The 23,087-nt window shown below is 41.7% G+C and overlaps 2 protein-coding genes across 12 annotated transcripts in view; both read right to left on the reverse strand.

The window, feature by feature from the left end:
- Positions 1-13,862, reverse strand: part of mctp2a (multiple C2 domains, transmembrane 2a) — a 33,739-nt gene extending 19,877 nt beyond the window's left edge. Inside the window, exons 1-16 of one of the 2 annotated variants that reach the window (XM_079347156.1) lie at positions 13,743-13,862; positions 10,584-11,567; positions 9,361-9,526; positions 6,992-7,134; positions 6,823-6,899; positions 6,603-6,717; positions 6,462-6,485; positions 3,974-4,147; positions 3,158-3,285; positions 2,855-3,041; positions 2,629-2,722; positions 2,443-2,545; positions 2,245-2,347; positions 2,032-2,133; positions 1,845-1,919; positions 1,437-1,556 (exon numbers count right to left, since the gene is read on the reverse strand). In XM_079347156.1, the coding sequence (XP_079203282.1) occupies positions 1,437-1,556; positions 1,845-1,919; positions 2,032-2,133; positions 2,245-2,347; positions 2,443-2,545; positions 2,629-2,722; positions 2,855-3,041; positions 3,158-3,285; positions 3,974-4,147; positions 6,462-6,485; positions 6,603-6,717; positions 6,823-6,899; positions 6,992-7,134; positions 9,361-9,526; positions 10,584-11,567; positions 13,743-13,757 (2,610 nt within the window). In that variant the 5' untranslated portion in view covers positions 13,758-13,862. Of the gene's footprint in view, positions 1-1,436; positions 1,557-1,844; positions 1,920-2,031; positions 2,134-2,244; positions 2,348-2,442; positions 2,546-2,628; positions 2,723-2,854; positions 3,042-3,157; positions 3,286-3,973; positions 4,151-6,461; positions 6,486-6,602; positions 6,718-6,822; positions 6,900-6,991; positions 7,135-9,360; positions 9,527-10,583; positions 11,568-13,742 lie in introns of both variants that reach the window. The other variant, XM_079347155.1, reaches the window with a different exon arrangement.
- A 150-nt stretch (positions 13,863-14,012) lies between these two features.
- mef2aa (myocyte enhancer factor 2aa) overlaps positions 14,013-23,087 on the reverse strand; it is a 58,807-nt gene continuing 49,732 nt past the window's right edge. For 5 of the 10 annotated variants that reach the window (XM_079347164.1, XM_079347168.1, XM_079347162.1 and 2 more), the window contains 5 exons: positions 21,235-21,419; positions 19,672-19,695; positions 18,171-18,300; positions 17,886-18,009; positions 14,013-17,697 (listed from right to left, as the gene is read on the reverse strand). In XM_079347164.1, the coding sequence (XP_079203290.1) occupies positions 17,361-17,697; positions 17,886-18,009; positions 18,171-18,300; positions 19,672-19,695; positions 21,235-21,419 (800 nt within the window). In that variant the 3' untranslated portion in view covers positions 14,013-17,360. The remainder of the gene's footprint in view (positions 17,698-17,885; positions 18,010-18,170; positions 18,301-19,671; positions 19,696-21,234; positions 21,420-23,087) is intronic. The other 5 variants (XM_079347170.1, XM_079347166.1, XM_079347171.1 and 2 more) reach the window with 1 other exon arrangement.

The following is a 23,087-nucleotide window of genomic DNA, read 5'->3' on the forward strand; positions in this document are numbered from 1 at the left end:
TTAGAAGCGCAGCTCTTCGCAGACAAAAGCTTTGCTCTGACTACTCTGGTTGATTTTTTTTTTTTTTTTTAAAAGCAGACAATAACAGTGTGCCGGTGTTAGTGTTAAAAAAGAAAAGAAAAAGAAAGAGCAGTTCTAAACAAAAGGACAAAGCAGCTAAAATGACCACCATGCGTACTGACAGGGAGCCTTGCTGACGTACAACCGGCAAAAAAAATAAGACGGGAATATCTGTACGCTGCAGTCAAAACAGGTATCAGGATGATGAAACTAGTGAGTGTGTGAGTCTTTTCACTTCATTCTAAGATCTCTATTTGTGTGCCCAAGTCCTAAACAGCAGGTGGAGTTGAAGTGGAAATGAAAGATTAGAGTGTGCCCCCACACACTCCCATCGCCCGCGGAGGATCTAATTATAGGTGGAGGAAGATGGCCCCCATCCCGCTGACCTGTCACCTGTCAGCCTGCCTATCCTCCCGTCCTCCTGCCCATATCCCTGCCTCCGAGCCTCTCGCTATCTGCCTTCATAGACCACACTCTAACCGAACTGTCTCCCTCCTTCTTTGCTCTAACTTTCTTTCCCAGATAGTAGCCTCCCTCCCACTCTATCCTTATACAATCGCCTGCATTGTTCTCCGTCTTCCTGACTGTGTGTCTGTCTGCCTGTTCTAAAAGGCTGTGATACATTGAGCCTGGCCATTGCCTGGGGGGATTTGCACCTCAGGATCAGTGAGAAGGGCTTATAGAATACACCAGGTATGAATTGCATGTCACTCTGAGACAGAGCAGACAGAAGAGAGGCGGTGAAAGGAGAGTTCTTCACACACCCTGTCTGTGACCGCTTCCTCACCCTGACAAGGCGCTGGCAGGGCTTTCAAGGCAAGTGTACACTCTTAATCATGACATTACATGTGCTGTACGGAGGGGGATTCACAGGGTGATTTAAGATTATTTAAGCTTAGGACCTTAGATCACATACCCTCATTAAAATCAGTTAAACAGAGACATTTAAACAAGGTTCAAATCTCGGAGGTAGACTGTCACTCCTCCACCCATGGAAGCTGAGACTGTGATCCTCCTTACACCGTCCCTGGGGTCAGGAGGCTTTGCAAAGAAGTCAGATGTACAAACGCCCAAACCCCACCCCTTCAAATACGCTCTAATGTCCTCAGACCTGAAGGAAAGCCAAGTGGGGTTTGATTTAAAGGATGAAGCACATCCATCACATACACATGGGATACAAACAGAAAGGCAGCCATTGTTTAGTTTTTTTTTCATGGGAAAAGTCTAGCAAAGAGAAAACGGCTAAAACAAAGATTTTCCTGAGCATCTAATTCACATAAAACGAAAGAGTTAAAAACAAGGCTGCAGTGAAATGGGACAAAAGTTGTTCGCCCCAAGGCTCAAAGCGAGTTCATTAACGTGAGGCAATGACTTACCAGAAAGGCTATTAGACTCCGTTGCGTGCTCTCCCATTGAAAACAGCTTTTAATGTACTGTAACGTGTACAGAACTGCTGTGCTGATTTTTCGAACCCGATATATATTCTGGGCGAGAATCTAATAGGAAATAATTGGAACAAAACACTGGTTAGCAGTTTGATTCTGGACATAATGTTTATGACATAGCAATGAGGTCGAAGGAGCTGCAAATCCCTGACTTGACACTCGTGAAATTAAATGTTTAAAGCCAATTAAAGTAATTAGTTTGACTATGTCCGATCCAAACTATGACCATGTATGGCTTTGTTGTGGCAACATTATTACTTGGATGTGAGAGAAACAAACTGGCAAGCTTTTTTTTTGTTCCATCTGCTAAATTCTGTTCAAAAAGTCAATAGAGGTAACCTTTTTGGAGAACTTCACATTTTCCTCGGTTAGTTTTGATTGCTTCGGTTTGAAGGTTCTGATGCCAGCTCTGACCTGAGGAAAAAAAGAGAAATATATACGTATACTGTAGTATGACTCATATTTGGAAATTGTAGTACGCTGCCACCTTTCCGACAAGCCGTTACATATTTCATTAGATACTTACTTTGTTATAAATGACCTCCAGCACCAGTGTGATAGTTCCTTTTGAGACACTTCCCAGGTCTTCTTTCTTCAAGAACAGACAGATCTCCTGCCCATTCTGGACCTTTAACAATGGATACATAAATTATATTGTGTACATTAGATATTAAAATGCAAGTAATGTACATCTAGTCACAGAAGTAATGTAATGGCCGACCGTAAAAACCACACTTACGCTCAGTAATGGAATGGCCACTTTCCCCAAAAAGTTTTGGGCTTTGTCTCCATTTTCATCAAAGACAGTCAACTCGACCACATCATGAATGTCCTTAATTGGACTGAAATGTGAAGAAAAGGATATACTTTTTTATTCACAACATATAAACAAAGACAAAAAATGCAGATGTTCTTTTTTTCCAGATGTTTTACTTACAAAGTAAAGGCTTTGTGCCACTCTGGATTAAGGGTCTTGTAGATAGTGTGAGTTTGAAGTTTGTCATTTGAAAGCTCAACTACACATATGGGGTTGCTTTTTCCTGAAAAATGACAAAAATGGGGGTTAGACTTATGTAAAGAGAGGGCTACGACGATGAAAACAGAGAAGCAATTTTTAGACTACCATTGCGGTCTGTTGCAGGAAGATCATTTGCCTTAATGACCTTGACTTGCAGAAAGCCAATCTCCTCTATTTTCTTGTGTGAATTCTTTAAGCTCTGAAGAAAAAGAAGTTTAATTAAAACAGAGATTTGTGTATTGCTACTGATTAAATTGACCGTTTATTTGCATTATTGATAATAACCTTTCAATAATATCGCAACAATGAATTTAAACAAGGACGAACTTACAAATCTCTCCACCACGCTGACGCGCTCATTGGGCTTCTCTAAGGTAGCTGTTTCAATGTCAGAGCTGGAGACTCCCCAGCAGGGTCTCAGGGTGACCAGAAACACCAGCCTGCCCTTTCCAGGATCCAGGACATGAGTGTAGAGCTGCCTCTCATTAAGTGGAAGTCTCGATAGGTCAATCTCAAACCTGACGCAAAAGGAAAATAGTCCCATTGAATCACCTACTGTAAGGCCAACTAGGTCTGCCTTGTGTGTTTCGGCCAATATGAGCAAAATTAACACTATCCACCTGGAAATACTCACATCCCCCATGATTCCTCGCACTTCCTCCCTTTCTTTGAGAAGACCTCCACCTGCAGAGGTTCCTTATCTTCAAACTGATTGAAGTCAAACTGCTCTCTCCACTGGGGATTGGCCTGGATGCAGAGGCTCTGAGGGCAGTAAAGACACAGATTCAGCACATACAGTAATACGGAAACACACACACACACACACTTTGATGCAACGTCAGTTTTAATGCATTAGCCGACAGAGAAGCTCCTTCGTGACAGGTGGATTAAGTCTTCTCTCACTCCAACCACAATGAAGCAGGAGAGCAGAAAGAGAGGTGTGTTGAGAGTGTGTATCTATTTGTGTGTGCTTGTATGTGCACACCTCAGTAGCCACTCTGGGATTGTAAACACTGACAGCTTCCAATTAGAATCAGCTTTGTCCAACAAACAAACAAGCGGAGAGGAAAGCAGAAAGGTTTACAAAGAAATAACACGACAACACAAGACAAGTGCGGTGGGGAATCATCAGGGGGGAGGCCAACAAGTACAGGTAGATGAACAGGGCATGCTGGGTATGCAAATTAAGGCAATGAAGCCCAGCGCCTGAAGCCCAGGGAGAAGTGAGTGGCAGCTTTGCCCAGTCTAATGAGCTGCCTCTGCCATGGCCCAGTGAGCCAAGGTGGAGGTGAGTCACTGACAGGCACCTGCTGAGAGGGAGAAGTGGGGAGGTAAGAGGAAGAGGCTGGGAGAAGACTTGAAGTATAAAGAGAAGACTTTAAAAGACCCAGGAGCATGAGAAACGGAACTGTAGCAGTAGGGAAGGGAAAAAATTTAAAAAAAGTCCAACCTTGCTCTTGTACTTTTGATCACCCATGCGAAAGCGGACGTAAATGTCCCCGTTGCCATATTGAGGCAGGTCCTGTCCCTCCACTAAGGTGATACCAACCACCTCAGTCCAAGACTGGTTTCTCAGTTGATTCTTCCGCGTTTCAGCTGGCCACTGACCTGGTGGGGCCAGGTTCTGCTGCAGGGCAAAGACAGACAGTTATAGGTTTTTTTAGTTTTTTTTTTAGAATGCACAATACATGAAGGAAGGCCCGTGCACTCACTCCCCCTCCGTTTGCCTGCTCCTGCCTCAGCCTGACACCTCATCATGTTCACAGAGTTCATTAAACTAGGACAAAGGTTTACACTATACAGCACATGTCTGTTGGAGAACATTAGCACATCTCTGCTGACAGGCAAGCCACACCATCGAGGCTCCTGGAGGGAGAGGAAGAGAGGGACGTCAGCGAGCAGCCAGATGTCCCCGAGTGTGACAGTCCCACTCATCACTGGCTCACAGACTGAGTGTGGGGAGGCAGGACACTTGGCATACTGCACCGGAGACAGCAGGCAGCAGTGAGTAATGATGCAAACCACACAGCTCTCTCATCAGCAAATTATGCATACATGCAGTACGTATGGCCTGCTTCAAATTTGTACTGTGTTGGTCATCTAACTTTAATTTAACTAGCTAAATAAAAAATATTCTCTTCTTAAATTAAACTCTAAAACTAAAAAAAAAGAGTTTGGAAATGAAGGACAAGCCCGAGCAAATAATCCACTTTTCCTGTCTTGTGTCACAGAGGGAGTGAGAGAGAGAGGCCTTGATATGTTTCCATGTTAGAGTTCCCATGAGGCCATGCGGTGATAGGCCAGGGCTGTAAAAACAAACAGCAGAGAGGTTGTGTAGGGCCGACTGTAATTAAAGAGCAGGACCGTAATCTGCTCTAGCCTCTTTGATTGCCCAGCTCCTTCGACTGCCCCAGCGACGCCGCTTCAAACAGCCCCTGCTACAACTCCCCTGCCACTCCGGCCCCTCCTCTTCACTACGGGGTCACAACACACATTGCCACCCAATCCGGAGGGGATCAAAGCACATCTCAGGGCCCTGAATTAACATGGAATACCACAGGCGCAGCCCTATAAATATCAGCCCCCTTCAAAAGAAGAGGAACAGAGGGAGTGGAGCAGCGATATAAAACAGGCCTCAGCCAAGTCATCCCAAGTGTTTATCTTGGACACATTTCTATCTCAGCGGCCAATAAAACAATTCCACTTAACTGTAAGTGGCCCCTAAAGAGAATCTATTCCTGGTCCTAAAAGGGCTGCACGATTGCTTCCATATGGTGGGACAGCATGGGGACAAGCACGATGAGCTCAGACCCGGGTCCATTTGGCTGGTACCTCAGCACTGTCCATCCACAGCTGTGATATTACATCCTAACATCTGGGTTATTGCCCACCATGCCTGGGAATTATCAGCGTTGCAGATCTTAGGCATCCCGCACTGGCAACATGCCTCGAACAGCAGAGCCCCCCCCCCTTCACTTCTCCCATACACCCCCTCCTGTTTGAAACACTATCACACAGCAGAGTTTTAACTTAGGCACTTGCCATTCCCCGTCTCTGTGGTGGTAACACAGAGGGAGAAAACGATGTTCAGAAAGAGGGGGAGTGGAGCTGTAAGAGCTGGGTATTCAGCACTTCCAGGATAGGTGTTAAATGCAATAAGATATTGTACGTTTGTCAAAAATGAAACAGGAAAAAAAATGGCATTGTTACGTTGTTAAATTAGCACTGTGATTTAGGCAGCCGAACACTGCGAAGAGACCCATCCCACATTTCTCTCTCCCTTTGAGTATCTTTAACCATCTGTAGTGGATAGCCCACAATGTGTATGAAAATGGCTTCATTCCTTTGTCATCTCATTTCAAATTGAGATCGTCGGCTGGACCATCAAGAGACTGAACAGTGGCAGATGTAGTGACTACATAGGTGTGAATATAAACCCACTCGCTGCAGTGCAAGTCCCAAACAGCAACCCTCCTATTTCACTCTGAATCTAATTACAGCGGCAATATATTGAAAACCACTTGAGAGGAAATGGAACTTTGTTTACAACAAAACCAAATACTGCTCTATAATACTCATCTGAGGGCTCTTTCATGACAATGTATTCAGTAAATATTATTATTTTGGTTTTGATCAGAATGTAATATTGTGCTATACTTTTCCCCAGAGAAAATGATTCCAATGAAAATAATACGCATTGCAAAAAAAAAAAAATGGTTCAAAATAAAACCTTGAAAGAAATAGGCTGTGCTGAAACCAAGGTTACACACAAAAGACTGAGTCCTGAGCATACACCTCGGTCTTTGTTGCAACATATCACAGTGAGCTACTGCCCCCTAGTGGTCATGATCGAGGTAATTGTAAGAATACTCCAGGCCTTGGAAAAACTATCTAAAAATTCCATTTTAACAAAATTTGATGATGAATAAAATCCATACCTTGTTTTTTCGCTGTGGCCATCTCTGAGAAGAAAAGAAGGCATGAACATAAATCAGGTCACTTTTTCTAAAATAAGACTGTAGGGATAAAAAAAAAAAATGCATCAAGAGAAACTTCTCATATCATGGAAATAACCTTACAGGGCTTCTTTTGATGGTGGCATCCCGAAACATTAGGCAGACTTCAACAGTAATTACTCCCATGTCATCTTCTTTACTTTTTGGATCACTAAGATGCAGCTCCAATTCATAGGTTCTTTAAGGAGACAGACAGACGGAATGAAAAATAAAAGTAATGACCATTGAGTAATATCCTTATGATCATGTATTCTTTAAATCATTCTAGGAAATATTTACATACTTGTACAATTCAAGATTTTTAAGAGGAATCATGCTCGCACCCATGAAGTCATCAGCAGTCCGATTCTTATCATACACCTGCAGCAAAATAACAAATGTCCTTGTGATGATAAACTCAGGTTTAGTCCTCCGCCACATGACTTTTGGTTATGCAAACGAAAAATCTCTACCCGGACGTCCACAATGTGCTCTCTGTCACGAAGGGGATAGCTGAAGCACTCACTCCACCGTGGATTCAAGTTCTTATAAACCACTTTGCTTTTATAAAGCTGCTTTCCTTCAAGTTTGAACTTCACATAAGGATCACTGGTACCTGAAATTGAATAGAGAGAAAGAAAAAAAACGCAAATCAGCAAGTTAATGTTGTCTGACACAAGTGGTAATTACATTAACTGTTATGTTAGTGAACAATCACAGCATAAACATTGTGATTTCATGACAATCCTGTGCCTGTGGTGAAAGTGAAATATTTAATGCAAACGGTTTATCGTTTCAGAAAACATACGGACATGTCCAAATGCTGAAACGATGTATGAAAACACACACACACACACATTTAAACACATACACCTACACAACCATCCCCCATGCTGGCTGTGTGAGAAAGTGAGGTATGTGAGAATGAGGTGTACCCCACACATGGCAAAAACAGAGTGATGTAGCTGTTTAATTGTGAAAGAGTAGAAACACTCGCCAGCATGAGGCAACCAGAAACCAAAATGGAGAAGCAACCAGTGTTAATCTCCCGAGCCTGTTAAGAAAGTCTGTCTATGAGTAGAGTGGGGGTATTGGACTTCTTTGTTTCTGCAATTGCATGCAGATTGGCCAAAAAAATGAAAGCCAGTCCCATGCCTTCATTTGTATAGAGGAATAAAGGGGTGCTTGAGAGAGCCTGCAGGGAGGCTTGAATCACATGACAAAGGCCCTGTGGGGATGGGCTGTCAGGCCTGTCAGCTCCCCACTCCAAATGAACATCTCGCAAAGGCAGGCAGGACCCACAGCAGCTCCACCCTGCCAGCCTGTGACAGGGAAACCTCCAGGCAACTTGACAGGAGGAGAATGTGGCAGCTAGCAAGGAGAAAAGCTCTGGCATGACTGAGAACGGTGACGAGGGAAATTAATGGAAAAAAAAGGCGAGAACAAAAAACTAAGGAGTGGGGGCTGGTGGCGTGGATCCTTTTAGAATATGTAATGACAGTGTATGCCATTGGTAAGCCTTTGGCACGGGGTTGATTGTTGGGCAAACAGTGGAGAGACAGGGGGCGTGTGGGGAATGCATCATCTTGGTGCCATCTTGTCAGGGAAAGTAAGGTCTCAACTAGCAGGGAGTAGGGGACTGGGCCTTGAGGGGCTGTGGCCACCCTACAAGTTTACATTTTCAATGGAGTAAGAGTTATGGAGCATGAAATTCTGTCGTATAACAGTTTCAACTGAAGAATAAGTTCATCAGTCTAAAAAGACCAAAGTTGTAAGGAAGGGACAACATGTGATTTTTGTAAAATTGTTGTAGTTCCATATGAGGCCACTTGGTGTCACTGCTTTCCCAGAACTAAAAAAAAAAAACCTGATACTAGCGACTCTGTCTTCTTTTACCAGGATCAGGATCACTTTCAAAGTATAATAAACGAAAAAGTTATGAACATAAACATACTCAAATGTGTAAAAGTCAGAATTGTCTTTCATAGTAAATGCTTGATTTTACAATGTTTAAAATGTACTGCTAACAATCAAATAAAAGTAAGTATCCAAGTGTACTTCATAATAACTGCAGGGCTTTATAAGAGGAAAGCTGGATTTTAACATCAAACTTGAACATATCAACGAAACGGTTCATTTATTTTGTGGGATAAGTGATCACAACTTTTCCTTCTGAAGACAAAGGCTGTGTTTTCAGATAGCCCATCAGTCTAATCACTTGGCCTGATTGCCGGTTAAGATTGATAAAGGGTCCTCCTTCCATTGCATCTGGCATAGCATTTTAAAATCTGTTGTAACAACAAGTTTTAAGACCCGTGGTTTCAAGTACAGATTGTGTCTCCTCTTTAATTAGTATTGATTTCTTGATGCCAGTCTGTCTTTTGTCACACTGGTCTGACTACATTCTTCTATAGTGATTTTTTCTTTTTTGTACAAACGGAACTTCACAAGAGACGTCATCCTTACAAGTAAACAGAGGCATTAAGTGAACACAGCCCGTCTACACAACAACACATTTTCTCATTCGCCACTTTCAACTGTGAGCTGGTTCATAAGCACAGACAGATTACCACCATGTATAGGCACTGTACAGTATGTACATGTAGTGTTTCATCAAAGGCTCAATCTTAAACCAACACTCAAAAGAAAAGCTTTCTTTACAAGACACTTGATATGATATCTCTTGATCTGCACAGATCCAAGGAGTCTTCAAATTTCCCCTCAGTCAAGACAACAGCTTGATGTTAGCTTGTAAAGGGACTAATTATCTCCTTAAGATCCATGTGAGGCAGATTCTGTGAACGGCTAGGCCTTATGGATCACCTACAGGTTGCCGACCTACCAGAGCGCTTGTCTCGGATGACCAGATTCTTCCCCTGCTTTAGCTTGATGTTCAGGAGATATCTCTGGAATGGTTGGCTTGCCTGAACTTCAGGCCCAGCTGGCACAGAGTTATCCTGGGGATCTTGCAGATTTTCTTCAAACAAATCACAAGGCTCACTGGACAGCTGGATGAGAAAAAGGTTGGAATTTAATATTATGGAACAACAGAATGCAAAATTTTACTTTAGTACAGAGAAGCTAAAATATCTGGGTGCCAGAATAATCCTGTTGTCAATGTTATCTATTATTTTCTTTTTTTAAAGGTTTGTTGTTTAAAATAATGTTTTTATTATTTCAACACATACATCGAAGGTTTTCTGGTGACATCGTGTGTTTTATTTGAGAGACCAAACCTGGTGAGCGCAGCAGTAAACATTTTCATCAGAACAGACAGGTGAGATGTTATCAGGGGCTTTGCATACTTTCTGTAGAAATATGTGCGCTACACTTCCTCTAACTAGACACACAGGTTTTGAAATAGTTTCTGTATCTCTGAGGCATCAGGACAAAAAAAAGAACACAACAGTGTTGGTTTCTAAAATACCCCAAATCAGACGTAGAGTCCGTGTAACTATAGCGTTTAGTCCCTTACATATAAGGGTTTATGCAGGTGTATTTGTATGTGAGAGAGTGTGGCTGAGGGCCGCTCGAAGTTTAAGAGCTGAAGCACAAGAGGGAAAAGGAAAAACATTTGGTAGTGAAATATAACTATACAAACAACCAGTGTGCGAGTTTATCACACGGAACTTAAAGAGGAAACGTGGTGCTGCCAAACTTAATCAATATATTTGTTTAACATAATACTATTATTATTCAGCACGACCTCACTATGCTTTTATACTTTAAATATGTAATATAAGTTGGAGTTCTTAAGTAACTGTTTAATTTATTAACAAGAACAGTTTGATAAGTGAATACAAAAGAATCTAAGTGCTGGCAGACTTCAACAACAAACAACATTGGGTTGTTGGATAGCCTAAAGGTTATGTGGCATGCCCCATGTTCACAGGCCTGGACCCTTTCCCGCATGTCATCCCTCACACTCTCTGAGCAACATTTTCTGTCTCCCTTTAGCTGTCCAATCTAAATGTAGAAATGGCCAAATAATACAACTTAATGAAAAAATTAACACTCTCTGACCATATACGTACTGTAGTGGATTTCAAAAGTCATAAAACTAACCTCAATTTCTTCCGGGGGTTCCTCTAACTGGGCGTCTTCCAACATAGCTTCTTCCATCGTGAACTGTTTAACAAAACTGGGGGAGAAAGGTTCTCGATCCAGTTCCTCTATCGAGTATGTCGTCCAGTGCATAACGGCTGGCTCCTCGTTGGGAGAGCCACAGGCCGAATCCAGAGAGGTACCATCTGTATTTTCCTGAGTATCTAACACCAGAGACAATTTTTCTGCAGCAAATTTGCTCCTGCTTTTTGGTGGTGTCCATTTCTCAGATAAGGGCCTTTTTGGCTCAAATGTCCTCTTTTCAGTGTGAGGGCTTTCTCGTTCTCCAAGCGAGCTCGCTCTGGCAATGGCCGCAGCGACAGGACCTGAGAGCACTCTGTTCGCTGGGGAATCTTCAGCAGAGTGACTTTCCCTCTCCACTTTGTCTCGGCTCGTTGAGAGACCAGTGGTGTTGGTGATAACAAATCTTGGTGCAGGAATAAGCTCATTCCCCTTGGCTTTTTTATCTGGTTGTGCATCAACACTGTCTGTTCTTACCTTATTCTCTGAGCTTACATTCAGCCTTTCTCTAAAGTCCTCATAAAGGGTGAGCGACTCGACCGGTGCACTTGCTCTATTGAATGCAGCCACAGCGGGATCCCTGAGAACTTTGCGTCGAGTTACTGGGGCAAAATCGTTCACTTTGCCCATGAAGATTGGTTCATCAGCAGTAAAACCACTTGATACGGAATCGTTATCACTGACACCAGGGGAGATACCAAAGAAGATGGCATCTGAGGCAGTGGATCCCAAGGCGCTGTCTGTAGAACATGCTTCACCTGGCACAAACCTCAAGTCTGGTACAGAAATACTGCGCCGATGGGCCAGCCTCCTCCCCTGCTTGGCGAGTGCCTTCTTGTCGGGCTTCTTACGGTTGACCAACTTGGTTTTCAGCTTCAAGTTCTCCAAGAACGTCTTTTTCTTAACATCCATCTTGACTGGTTGCTTTCGGATTCAAAAGTAAACAAACATTGACTCTTTGTATTAATCCTGTACAAGTCTTAACACATGCCACATCAACATCATCAAAGACAAATCTTACTGAGTGCTGAGACTTGCGTATGATCTCAAATACATTTCTGAGGGGGAAAAAAATAAAGCCGACCTGAAGTTCACTAACTAGCATAACTTTACATACGTTTAAAATTAAATCAAGACACATTTTACTATACCTGTTCAGCAACTTTCTGCATTACAACCCAACACACAAAGTTAGTATCCACGGAGAGAACCAGGACATTTCCTGAGAGGCAGCTCAAACACCCTAACTATGACTAAAGTGCTCAAGCAACACCAAAACTAGCTCGTTCACTTTCCAGCTCGAGGACGGTTGATTGGTGGAGAGGCTGCAGTGGGTGAAACTAGACATACCTGTCCCACCAGGTGAGTTTCAATCACTTTGAGAGTGGCAGAGAAAAGTAATGAGCCCTTCCCAATTCTTTTTTTCTTTTTTTTCCTCCATGCATGTACTTACATAAAGAGTGACTTCAGGATCAGACATTTTGGATCTTATGACTGTGTGGTAGGATTAGAAGAATATCTTAGCACAAATATTGAGTCTATTAAGACACTGAGACATTAAATACACATTGAATCACTGATACAGTGAGGAAACAGTTGCTCACAGCACAGCAAGTAGCAACAGTCTGTTTAATGTTGATTTGAATATTTAGCTGTTTATTTGCATTTGTGGAGCTATTTGTTAGTTTTAAGACTTGCATGCATTACACTTCCTCTAATATGGGCTCTTTATAAGACCAAGTGTCTGAAAAAATAAAATACTTAATGCCATAATCTAGCCTAATTCTGCAATACAACTGTCCTTCTTATCTGTCCAAAACAGACCCAAAATACTGCTGATGGATTCTACAACACGGCTGAGGCATATGAAATGTTGGCTATCTGTTCATCTTATCTCATCCCTGATCTTCAGCAGGGATCTGGCGCTTGGTGGCCGCCTTGTCATATCAGACTCCATTTCTTTCACGCAGCCACATATTTGTTGACAGTGGAACATGGTTTAGCCTGAGCTCGTCAAAAGTGAGCATTCGTGTTTACAAAGTATAAACTCTAGCTTTCTGTCCACACACGGAAGCCAACGCAGCAGACCCGCTGATGTTCACTCTCTCCCTCATTGCCGGTGCACAACAGTGGAGACTGTATGACAACAGATGTGTTTGAGTCTGGACTGAGTCTTGTTCAATATTTGCTGATGTCTTAAAGAGATCAGGCCCACATGAAAGCACCCCAACTTGGCTTCCAGTTGAAAGGCAGGGCTGGGGATCTGAACAGGGCAAGCCCCTATGGCAGGTGGCCTGTCGCCCTTCTTCTCACACAACTCAAACAGCCCCAAATCCTACTTGGTTACTCTACACATGCACACTGGAGCTGTTCCAGCCTGCTGCACAGCTGGTCTGATGGAGAGGAAGCCAAGTACATGCACTGAGGGACAAACACTGAGTGAGGCACATGAAGGCCTTCACAGTGAAAATAAACATTACAGAGTCAGGTTGTAAACGACACAGCTGACCTAAACCCGTTTATCTTGCAGTGGTTTATGTTTTTGTCATGCTCAGCCTAAGTGTTATTCATAAGACGCATCAGCAATAGCCTACCACAATGTTAAAATGCTTACTCAGTTGAGCATCAATATTCAAGTAAAACATAGGCTACTTTTGATCAGCAGTTAAACTTTTGTTCTGTAGTAAGAATATTTGGATAACTTTAACAGGGGAATCCACTCATTTACGCAGAAAGGAAAAACTGGGTAAAATGTGTTTGTTCGTGTGGTCGAAGAGACACAAGGCACGTAACCTAACTAAAACGTAAGCTTGATTGCCTAAATAACTTGTCGTTTTGGGATGTTAAGGTTTATTTTGTTGATATTATCTCTGTAATTCCAATTAACCAGAGCTCCTACAATTGACCATTAGAAAATGCCCGTATGTTTTAAAAAACACAAGCGCACGTGTGGATAATAACCACATTATTTGCAGCCCCAAAACAGGTGCAGCCGACGGTGAGCTGTATGCTAGCCTGGATAGGACTTATTGTTTAGCTAAAGTTCTTATGTTACTTCATTTTCACAAACCCTTTAGCTTTAATTTTTCACCAACTTACCGCAGACTGTATCATGAAAATGCAGGCCAGCAACCAACACACTACAGTGTAACGATTTGTATTACAGTGCCTCCTGCTGGCGGTTATGTGGAAATGCACGGGCTCGTCTTGGAAAGCACAGGTGTCAATCGTGGTGAAAAGAAACTCGTAGTTAGAAGACTGAGATCAAATCTTCTGATGGTTAAATCGATGGGAAAATAATTCGAGCTGATGCATGCAGTCTGTAAAATGCAATTAAAAGACAGAATTCAAAGATTGATAGACATCAAGTTTGAAGTGAGCATACACTGAGGTGTTTAATAAAGTTGACAGTTTCTACTGTTTGGGACTTCACAGGAGAACAAATTCTATGTAAGAGTTGTTTACTTCATTTTATACAGAATAAGAGAGATAATCTAAATTACACATTAAAAGCCAATATTTGTACGTTTGTGAAGAATACAAATTTGTACAACAATATCTAGCATAGTATGTTAATTGTTTAATAAAAAGTTCACTTGAATATTTATTGTATGATGAAAATAAAATAACACATTCAAGGGAAATAAAATGTAGATCAACTTAAAATCTTGCGATTTGGAAACAAATAATTTCATTATTGGCAACAAAGTCCAGCTTGTGCCGCCAAACGGTCTGAGCATTCAAACCGAAAACAGCTTCTTCAGTTAAGTGAACTATCAGCTACAAACACTTACCAAACACATAGGTCTGTTTATAAAAGCCATGAAGCAAAGCAGTGTACTGTTACACAGCAAAGTGAAGAAAAGTCCTCCAAAGGTTCATTGATTACCATCTGCTTTCACATTCATCAATTGTGCACAATTTGGACAAAGACCAAAAGAGAAAAGTGGATCACAATGCATTCACTGTACCTTTTAAGAGTCTTTTCTGAGGTGGTGTTGGGGTGGGGGTGGGGATGGGGTGGGGAGTGGGGGGGCGCAGGTCTGGTCGAGTCCACATGAATTTGTTTTCATTTTAATGAAAGACAATAAAATGAAACCATCTGTCATTTGTCTTTGGGATAAGGCATTTCCTATATGTACAGTTGATAGAGAAACTAGAAAATTCCCTGATATGTTATTAAGTGCTATAGTGTGTGCTCAACTAGGAGGTGGTGCTGTCTGAAAAAAGGCAGTCATTTTTGTTGTAGCCTTCCATTATTGCTATTTCAACCAGCTTTATTAAACTGGATTATATTATGGATTACTGTTATATGTCAAGTATAATGTGTATGAAAAAGAAACGATTTCTGGGGTTTAGCCAAATCAATCATGTAATGAAAGGTATCATATGGAACTTTCAGTCCAGCAGTGTCCAGCTGTGGCACTTCAGGATTATAAACTAACAGTCTACCATCAGATGCTCTTCTTCCTGATTCTCTGTGGACTTAAAAAAAAAAAGACCTGTCGGGACATCATAGTCTGTTTTATGTCATATGAACTGGGGGCTAAAGCTGCATAGATCATTCGGTGAGCATACTGAGAACTAGCATTGAGCTGACGATGGGGTCGCAGAGAACAGAAACCTCAGTAAAGCACACTGGATATGTTACAGTGAATGCAGAGTAATACATTTTCTCGTACAGCAAACTTCTCATACAAATGTGTGCAACCCAGCAGTAAGATTGAAGTCAATGACATTGCATTGTTGAAGATGTTATAATGATGAATCAGCTGCTGAAATATTAGCTTCTTTGAGGATGGAGAAGAAAACAAGTCACAGCTGCCTTTCCCCCCCTTCCGTCTTTGCAAGACACTTTCCTCGTACATGAATGAAACACCTTTGGATTATCACTTCTCTTAGCTCTAAGGTTCCCAATCCAATTGTACTCTTATTAGTAACAGGGCATTTATGTAAGATACAATTTCCACCGTCGATTCAGGAAATACATGAGTATTTTTTTTACATAATTATGACTCACTTTTCAAGTAGACTGCAATATTTACAACCACATTCGGGCACAGGCATGTTGTTTTGTGTGAAGGTCGGCAGCCTATTCTAACACATATATGTCCTCTGCTTAAATTCTATGAACCAATAACAGGATAGGGAAAAGGGCTTGAGAGATGGCATGTCTTTCAGATGAGCTACATGCAGTAACAATAGATTATTGTTCAATGTGGGGCTGGGACCTTGGGTTTGAATGTTGGCAGTGTATTCAGCAGCTGCTGGTATACAACTAAGAAGAGCTACCACAATAGGAGGGGAGAAACCCTATTCCCTATTTCCCTTAGCCTTGTGATCATCCTTCACAAATGTATGAATACAGGGGAACTTCAACCTCACAGCATTGTTAATACAATGTCTTCAGGACAAACAATCACCACTAATAGAGACAGAAAAAAAAAACAAGTCAACCATCTGGAACTAACACACACGGGAGGTTATGTTGTATATTCAATTGTAAAGAGATTACAGTAAATTAACAAAAAAAGCAAATATTGACCAGTGAATGATCTACTTTTTAAGGGTCTACTCTTGTAAACTTGGCTGTAATCCACAAAAATATACTTTTCTTGAAAACGGTGATTATACAGTACATTCAGTATGTACTATCACCCTGCTGATATATATTAAAGTCCTTATTTACACAACAGAGGAAAATGTTTGGCTCAAATTTTCATTTGTACAAACAGAACAGCAAATGTTCATGGCTTTAGATATTGATTCAGGTTTACATGACTTTACACCGTTTGTGATGAAGCACAATAAAATATAAAACTACGATGAAAGAAACGGTGCATTTGAGTGAAACTGTAGTAACTGTACAAAACAACACAAAAGAACAGCTTTGGCTTATATTACTGATGAACTGTTACACGATTGTGAACATGTTGATTTTCTCACCAGTTCAACTGGACAGGTTTGCATTCTCTTAATTGCACATTTATATATCCTACTCTTTTAAATTAAAAAATGATAGTATGTCATTATTGCAATAGTCCTGTTGCTATTTTGTTTTACCACCAACAGTACTGTTTCATTTGATCACTAAAGTAGTCTCAACTGCTGCGTTTAATTCACTGCATGTAAAATCCTGGTTGTATAAAGTATAAATTAACTCCATGTTCTCTGTATTTCCTGATGGACTGATCAATAAATGAGACGAGGCCACTTGAGTTAAAGGTCTTGTCTTACAGCACGATTTAAAAGATAGTTCATCATATTCGAGGGTTTTCAGCTTGAAAGCAACACAAATTTTTCAGATTGTTTGCAACTCGCAAGCACAACAGCATTACAGCAACTACATGTAAGTGTCTGTCTAGACCAGTGACTTCAATAATCTACCACTTATTGTTTAACAATTATTCTTTAAACGTCTTCACTTGCAAATATGAAATGCACCAAGTACCTGATACCACCTGTTTGTGCACATTATTCAGTCCAGCTAACTGAGATTTTTTCAATCCTCCTGCTTCAGTTTGAGAATTTATGTAGATATGTGTTGTAACATTTTGCCACTCAGTCTTACAAATTGAAATGGAGTTGAATAATAATATAGCAATGACAGCTCTAAGAACCCTTACTCTTTCATTTGTCTCCATGTCTCACCCCTCCCTCCCTCCCTCCCTCACTCCTCTCTGCTCGGCTGGTGACTGGAGGCTCGATCCCGGCTCTTTATGTCACCCACGTGTCCATGCGCAAGCGCTTGACTGAGGGGCTCTCCCTGTCCTCGGAGCCAGCTGGGGGTCTGCCCAACCCATGGGGGGAGTGGAAGTCTGGCCGGTGGTCCTCTCGATCACTGCCGTCATAAGAGCTACAGGAGGAGCTGAGGCTGTCGGCAGGTGAACGTCCCAGAACCTCCTGTCGGCTGGACCCTTGCTGGGGCTGCTGAGGGGGAAAGCCGGACGGGGTGACACGCTCTCGAGGTGGAGAAATGGGCTCTGATTTGATGTTTATGCTCTGGCTGGTGTTGATGGAGAGGTTGGAGCCCTGAGGTAGATGACCTCCACCACTGCAGAGAACAAAAGCATGACATTCTGTGTTCAGTTTGGAAACAAGAAGAGACTACAAAAGTGAGGCGCAACAACGGCAGGAACATGTAAATGTGTGATTCAGCATGATATCACAGAGCACAGTGGGTGTTGCTTTTATATGAGGGTGTCTGGAGAATGTGCCTTTGTTTGAAAGTGTGTTACTCACACCAAAGAATTAAGAGCTGCCTGGCCCAGTTGATGCTGTTGCCATGCCGACATGGAGCCCAGTGAGAGCCCAGGAGAGCTGAAGCCCTGAAGGGAGGAGATCTCTGCACTGCTCAGGGAGAACTCTGTAAAAACAAAAGCAGCCACATACAGTGAGAACTCCCTCATATTGCAGCTACAACTCTGTATGCTGCTGAGAAGAGAGCACGAGCCAACAGCGTACAGTACAAAGAGTCACAGCTGAGGCTGTTGTGTTAGTCTGAGGGGGAAGCGAGGACAGACTCACCAGCAGGGTTGTAGGAGGTGGGCATGCCCGAGTAGACAAGGCCCTGAGGGGGTAAGCTGGGGGTGGTGACAGACACTACTGGAGTGGCCAGCTGCTGGGTGGCCTGGGAGCTGCTTATCCTATGGGTGTTCTGCAGAAGAAAAAAAACAACAATGATAATAACGATAATAATAAAATAAGGGAATTGCATAAATGGAGATTTAAAATGCAACACCTTCTTATAGATCTTTGATGTACTGCCATATAGGAAACACATATTGTGGTTATCAGACACTTGAGTACATTTCTAAATGCTGCCACTAGATGGTGGTGTAACTTCATGACAGTATTCTGATCTCTCTGCATTACAAACATGACTGTATGTGAAAGATCAAAACAAAAAATCTAAAACTACATAAACAATATTGTCAGTTTTTAAGGGGAAGAAAATTAAGACATTTACCCAGACATGGCTCACTAAATGTGTATTTACTCATTACAGGAATTCACTGTAATATCTCATGCTTAGATACATATACTATAGGTGGACTTCATTAAAAAAACAAAAACATTTTGCATAATTTAATTCCAATAGTAAGTTGACAACAGATAAATGTAAACTGTGCAGTTTATTACTGACATGCATAAACAGGCAAAACCTGCACAGTACTTTGTTAGATATGAAAAAGAACCCTGTTGGTGAAAGTGCAGGTGAGGAACGCCAAGTGCAACAAACTGAGGTTTCACAATCAGATTTACAGCTTTTAACTGAGCGGGTGCAAAGAGATAAGTAAATGACTCATTTCAAATCCCAGGGTGACGTACAGTGAGGCTCCAGTGGTTTTTTAGTGCAGTGACGAGCATGCTGTCCTCACAATCACACCTACACAGCTCAGTGTGGTCATGCAGCAGACTACGCTGTGAGAGCTACAAACGCACACACTCCTACGACACTAATCAAAAGCAGACATAGTTTGAAACGATACGAAAAACAAATCTTCCAAATATAATGTGACTACCAGCTGCCAGCGGCTACGTTTGAAGCAGCATTGCATCATAATGTAGTTGATGGCTTCCTTGCATTGTTCCAACACTCTCCAGCCAGATGACTTCACCCAAACCAACCATCGCACGGAATGATATCATTAAAGATGACGTAATCTTCTCTTCCTTCGCAAAAATATTAGTCATTTATACTTTCCTGACTTTTTTTTCTGAAATGTTTCAGATAGCAGCTGTAATGTTACAGTTAGAAAACAATCTTAAAGAAACTTACACCGAGCTTTAGCTTTTTCTTTCCCCCCCCCCCCCCAAACTCTCTGTGGTATATGACTAACCTTGTGCAATTTAATCAGGCTGAGGCAATTTTCACAGGCCAAACCCAAAACATGCAGTGACAAACATTTTTTATGTATTATTGCAGGCAGTCTCCGGTTTAAATCGCTGCCTTTTGTCTCGAACGTCTGATTACCGGAAGCATGTAACATTTTAGCCATTTGCCCAGGCATTTTTCAAAACTCACCAAATCCATTTCCTCTTCCTCCGACTGATCTCAACAGAAAAAAACAAGAGAGGCAGAGTTACCAAAAAGTAGCAGAGTGACAGTAAATCACTCTGGACTAAGTGCCAGCAGTCTGCATACAACAGTACGGAGGAAGTAATATAAGATGTGGATGACTTCTTGAGTCGTTTCAAAATCACACATATGTTATTCCTACAGTCAAGTGTTAACCTTTTCATTGAAAATAAAACACTCAATTATTTCTATTCACTTCAAGACTGTGGCCACAATCTTATCTTTAAATGTTTGAAGTATCTTTAAATGTTCTGAGGTTTTTAAGTGTGTTGGGCAATAAAGTTGTTTTGGTGTCAACGATGACGAATCAGCAGTCAGGTCCTGTACAAAAAACTCACTGAGGAAAAACACATGTAGTACAGTAAGGCAGCAGAATAATTCTGCAGAAGATTGTCATGTAACCGACACAAATTAAAGAGGAAGTTTCCTCTCAAAAACGACTGCATAGTACTATGTCTCTCAAATTGTATCTGAACTCCTTCCAGTGCTGAAACAGAAACCTGAAGCCCGTCCTCCATCTTTTCTCTGCTGTGGGACATACAGCGACCAGACCAGTTCTGTCTTAATACCCACACTCAATCAATAGCGGCAGGAAGACACGACAAGGGCGACAAGATATTATCTGGCTCACACCCTGGCCCCCTGATTAAGTCTTCATCTACACTCTGTCACACTGAGATGTGATTAATTTAATACCATTATGGCCTAATGACAGGCTGTCTGCAGGCCTGCACCCTCACAGCCTTTACCATTTTGAAACTGCTCTATTCGCTCAGGCAGAACAGAACCGACCTCAAGCCAAAGAATAACCTTATCCAGACCTCTTACAACACAACCTGCCATGTTCTACTGATTCCACATGCAGACATGGCAACACACAGACGTTGAAACAAAGCACGAGGGCCAGTCGAAGCCTGAGCACCCCAAGTAACCCGTGGTTTATTTACCAAACACAATCATTTTCCTGGAGTGGTTCCTGTTGCTGGAAGCAACAAGCACAGTTTGAAATGGTATATCATCTGCACAGTGTCTGAAAATCCCCTGCCTGTAGTTTTTTGGATGTTGATTTATGACCAGAGGTCTGTAGTTTGGCCTCAGGTGCTTACTGAGGTCAGAACGCCCTGTTCTTTTATTATCATCATCAGAGAAAGTCTTCCACTTAAATGTGAGCCATTGAGCAAGAGTTATGACACCTGGGCTGCAGATTCTTGGCTCCATTTACATTCAATGGAGGAGATCTAAGAAAAACAGAGCACGAAAGAGATGCTGTTCGGCTCTGCACATTCCCACTTGGCAGATACTCTTTGGTGAGGTGACAACCTCACTGGCACGGCATGATGCTACATTGACGTGATAATTTGTGGCAAAATACTGCAAGACATTCTGCGATTAATGTCTGGATTGAGAAGTTGAACGAGGCAGTTGTCTTCCCTGCAGGAGAGATACTTGAAGGTCCTTTAGTTGGGTGTTTTTTTTTTTTTTTTGTGCAGTGGTGTGCTTTGTACTCACCAGTGGGGGCATCATCCCTTTGCTAGACGGAGGGATAACCACCCTTAGGTCTGGCTTGCGGCTTCCCATTCCCATGTTCCCTCCAGGGGGCGGGGGAGACTTGGTGGGCATGACTTTACCCAGGCCATTGCCGCTGGATGTGCTGAGGACGCCTGGGGAGCCCCTGGGGTTAACAAAACCGTTCCCTGCAGAGGTACACAGCGATAGAAACACATCATCAAACCACGGACTGTGACTGACAACACTCTCAGTCATCAAGCAGCACTCTCACACAGTGTTGTTTTCCTGCCGCAGCACGCAACGTTAAGTGTTTCCAACCCTCTGGGAACTTTTAATAGACTTGGATAATTATCCTGCACATTTACAAAAATAAAACGTCCATTTCAAAATTGATGAGCCTTTTATTTTTATCGTGAATGATTGGATCAAAGTCAAGTCTTCGTATCATGGGAGGAGGAGCAGTTCTCTGGCAAATGTACTGTGACTGCTTAAAAGAAATAGCTGAAGCCATTACAGCTGAATAAAAACAATAAAAGATGTCTACATGTTGTTTTAACATGGTTCACACAAACATTAGCAAAGTGTTAGACGATCCCTTTAACATTCAAAACTTGATAAGGTGGGTTGTTAGTCATTTCCTATTTACAATAAGTCGGTATGAGTCCCCATCTACTTATTTCAGTAACTCCCACCCTCATCTCCTCCATTCCACTCTTTGACAGCTATTACAGAATGTAAACTTCATCAGCTTACATTCACTAAGAAGCTATTCTATGTGTTCTGATATGACTGAAACTAAAAAAAATAAGATCTCTGACGGCAATAGAATAATACAAAAGGAAAAACTGCAATAGAAAAATTATTTGGAAGAATTGTTTGAGCGCTGCAGGAGCTTCATTTCTAAAAGACAGATTTTACAAAAATACGGCTCCTTCAAGGTTTTATAACCTAGAGTCTTTTTTTTTTTTTTCATTTGCAATATACTGTGTGACTCATCTGAACGAGGTCTGCAGTGAGGTTCTGCAGATTCCACAAAATCGACGGCAATACAAATGAAACAATGATTTAATATGAAAAATAAATGATAATATGTATAAGAGCTGTCAAATTATAAAGTGTGCAGTGACAGAACGTACTGTAAGGCTAAAAAACATATCCTTTAGAAATACATACGTTTAAATCCTGAAAACAACGGAAAGAAAACTGAATGGTATCTAGCACTGCATCAACAGATCACTAACACTTCAACAAGTTGCTAACCTCCCCATTGTGTTTGGTGTATCCCACTGAAACACAAAGTGTGTGCACAATGAGTAGGCCCTTGCGTAGGAACATAATGGAACAATAGCCCCTCTAACTAAAGATAAGGACAGCAACAATTCACGGTCAAATAAACAGTTATGAAGCCAACAATAGTATCACACAGCTGAATCAACAGTATATACAAGCAGCTATCCCCATCAGCTCTTGGCTTTGATCACACCAGACTTGGCTGCTGCAAGAAAACAATGTTTACAGAATTAACAGAGTAAACGTCCAAGACTCTAAAAATAGCCAACCTGATTTAAAGCAGTGAAGATGTCATTGAGTGGGAATAAGATGTTAGTCCAAATACAACGTCATGTAAGGGAATATTATGCAGAATAGCAATACTGCATGTGAAGAGCTTTCTGAAGGCTGCTGATGAGAAAAAAACAAGACCAAGACATTTCCCATTATCATAGCTGAGAAAGCATAAGTGTGCTTGTAACATATATGACTACTTTCCAATATGCACCGCAACTTCACCATACAAGCTCCCCATATTAATGATACTAGGCCTTTAACAGTTTTTACCGATTATCTTTTTTTGT

This window comes from Symphodus melops, assembly GCF_947650265.1.
Source record: "Symphodus melops genome assembly, chromosome: 6".
In the NCBI taxonomy this organism is placed as follows: Eukaryota; Metazoa; Chordata; class Actinopteri; order Labriformes; family Labridae; genus Symphodus; species Symphodus melops.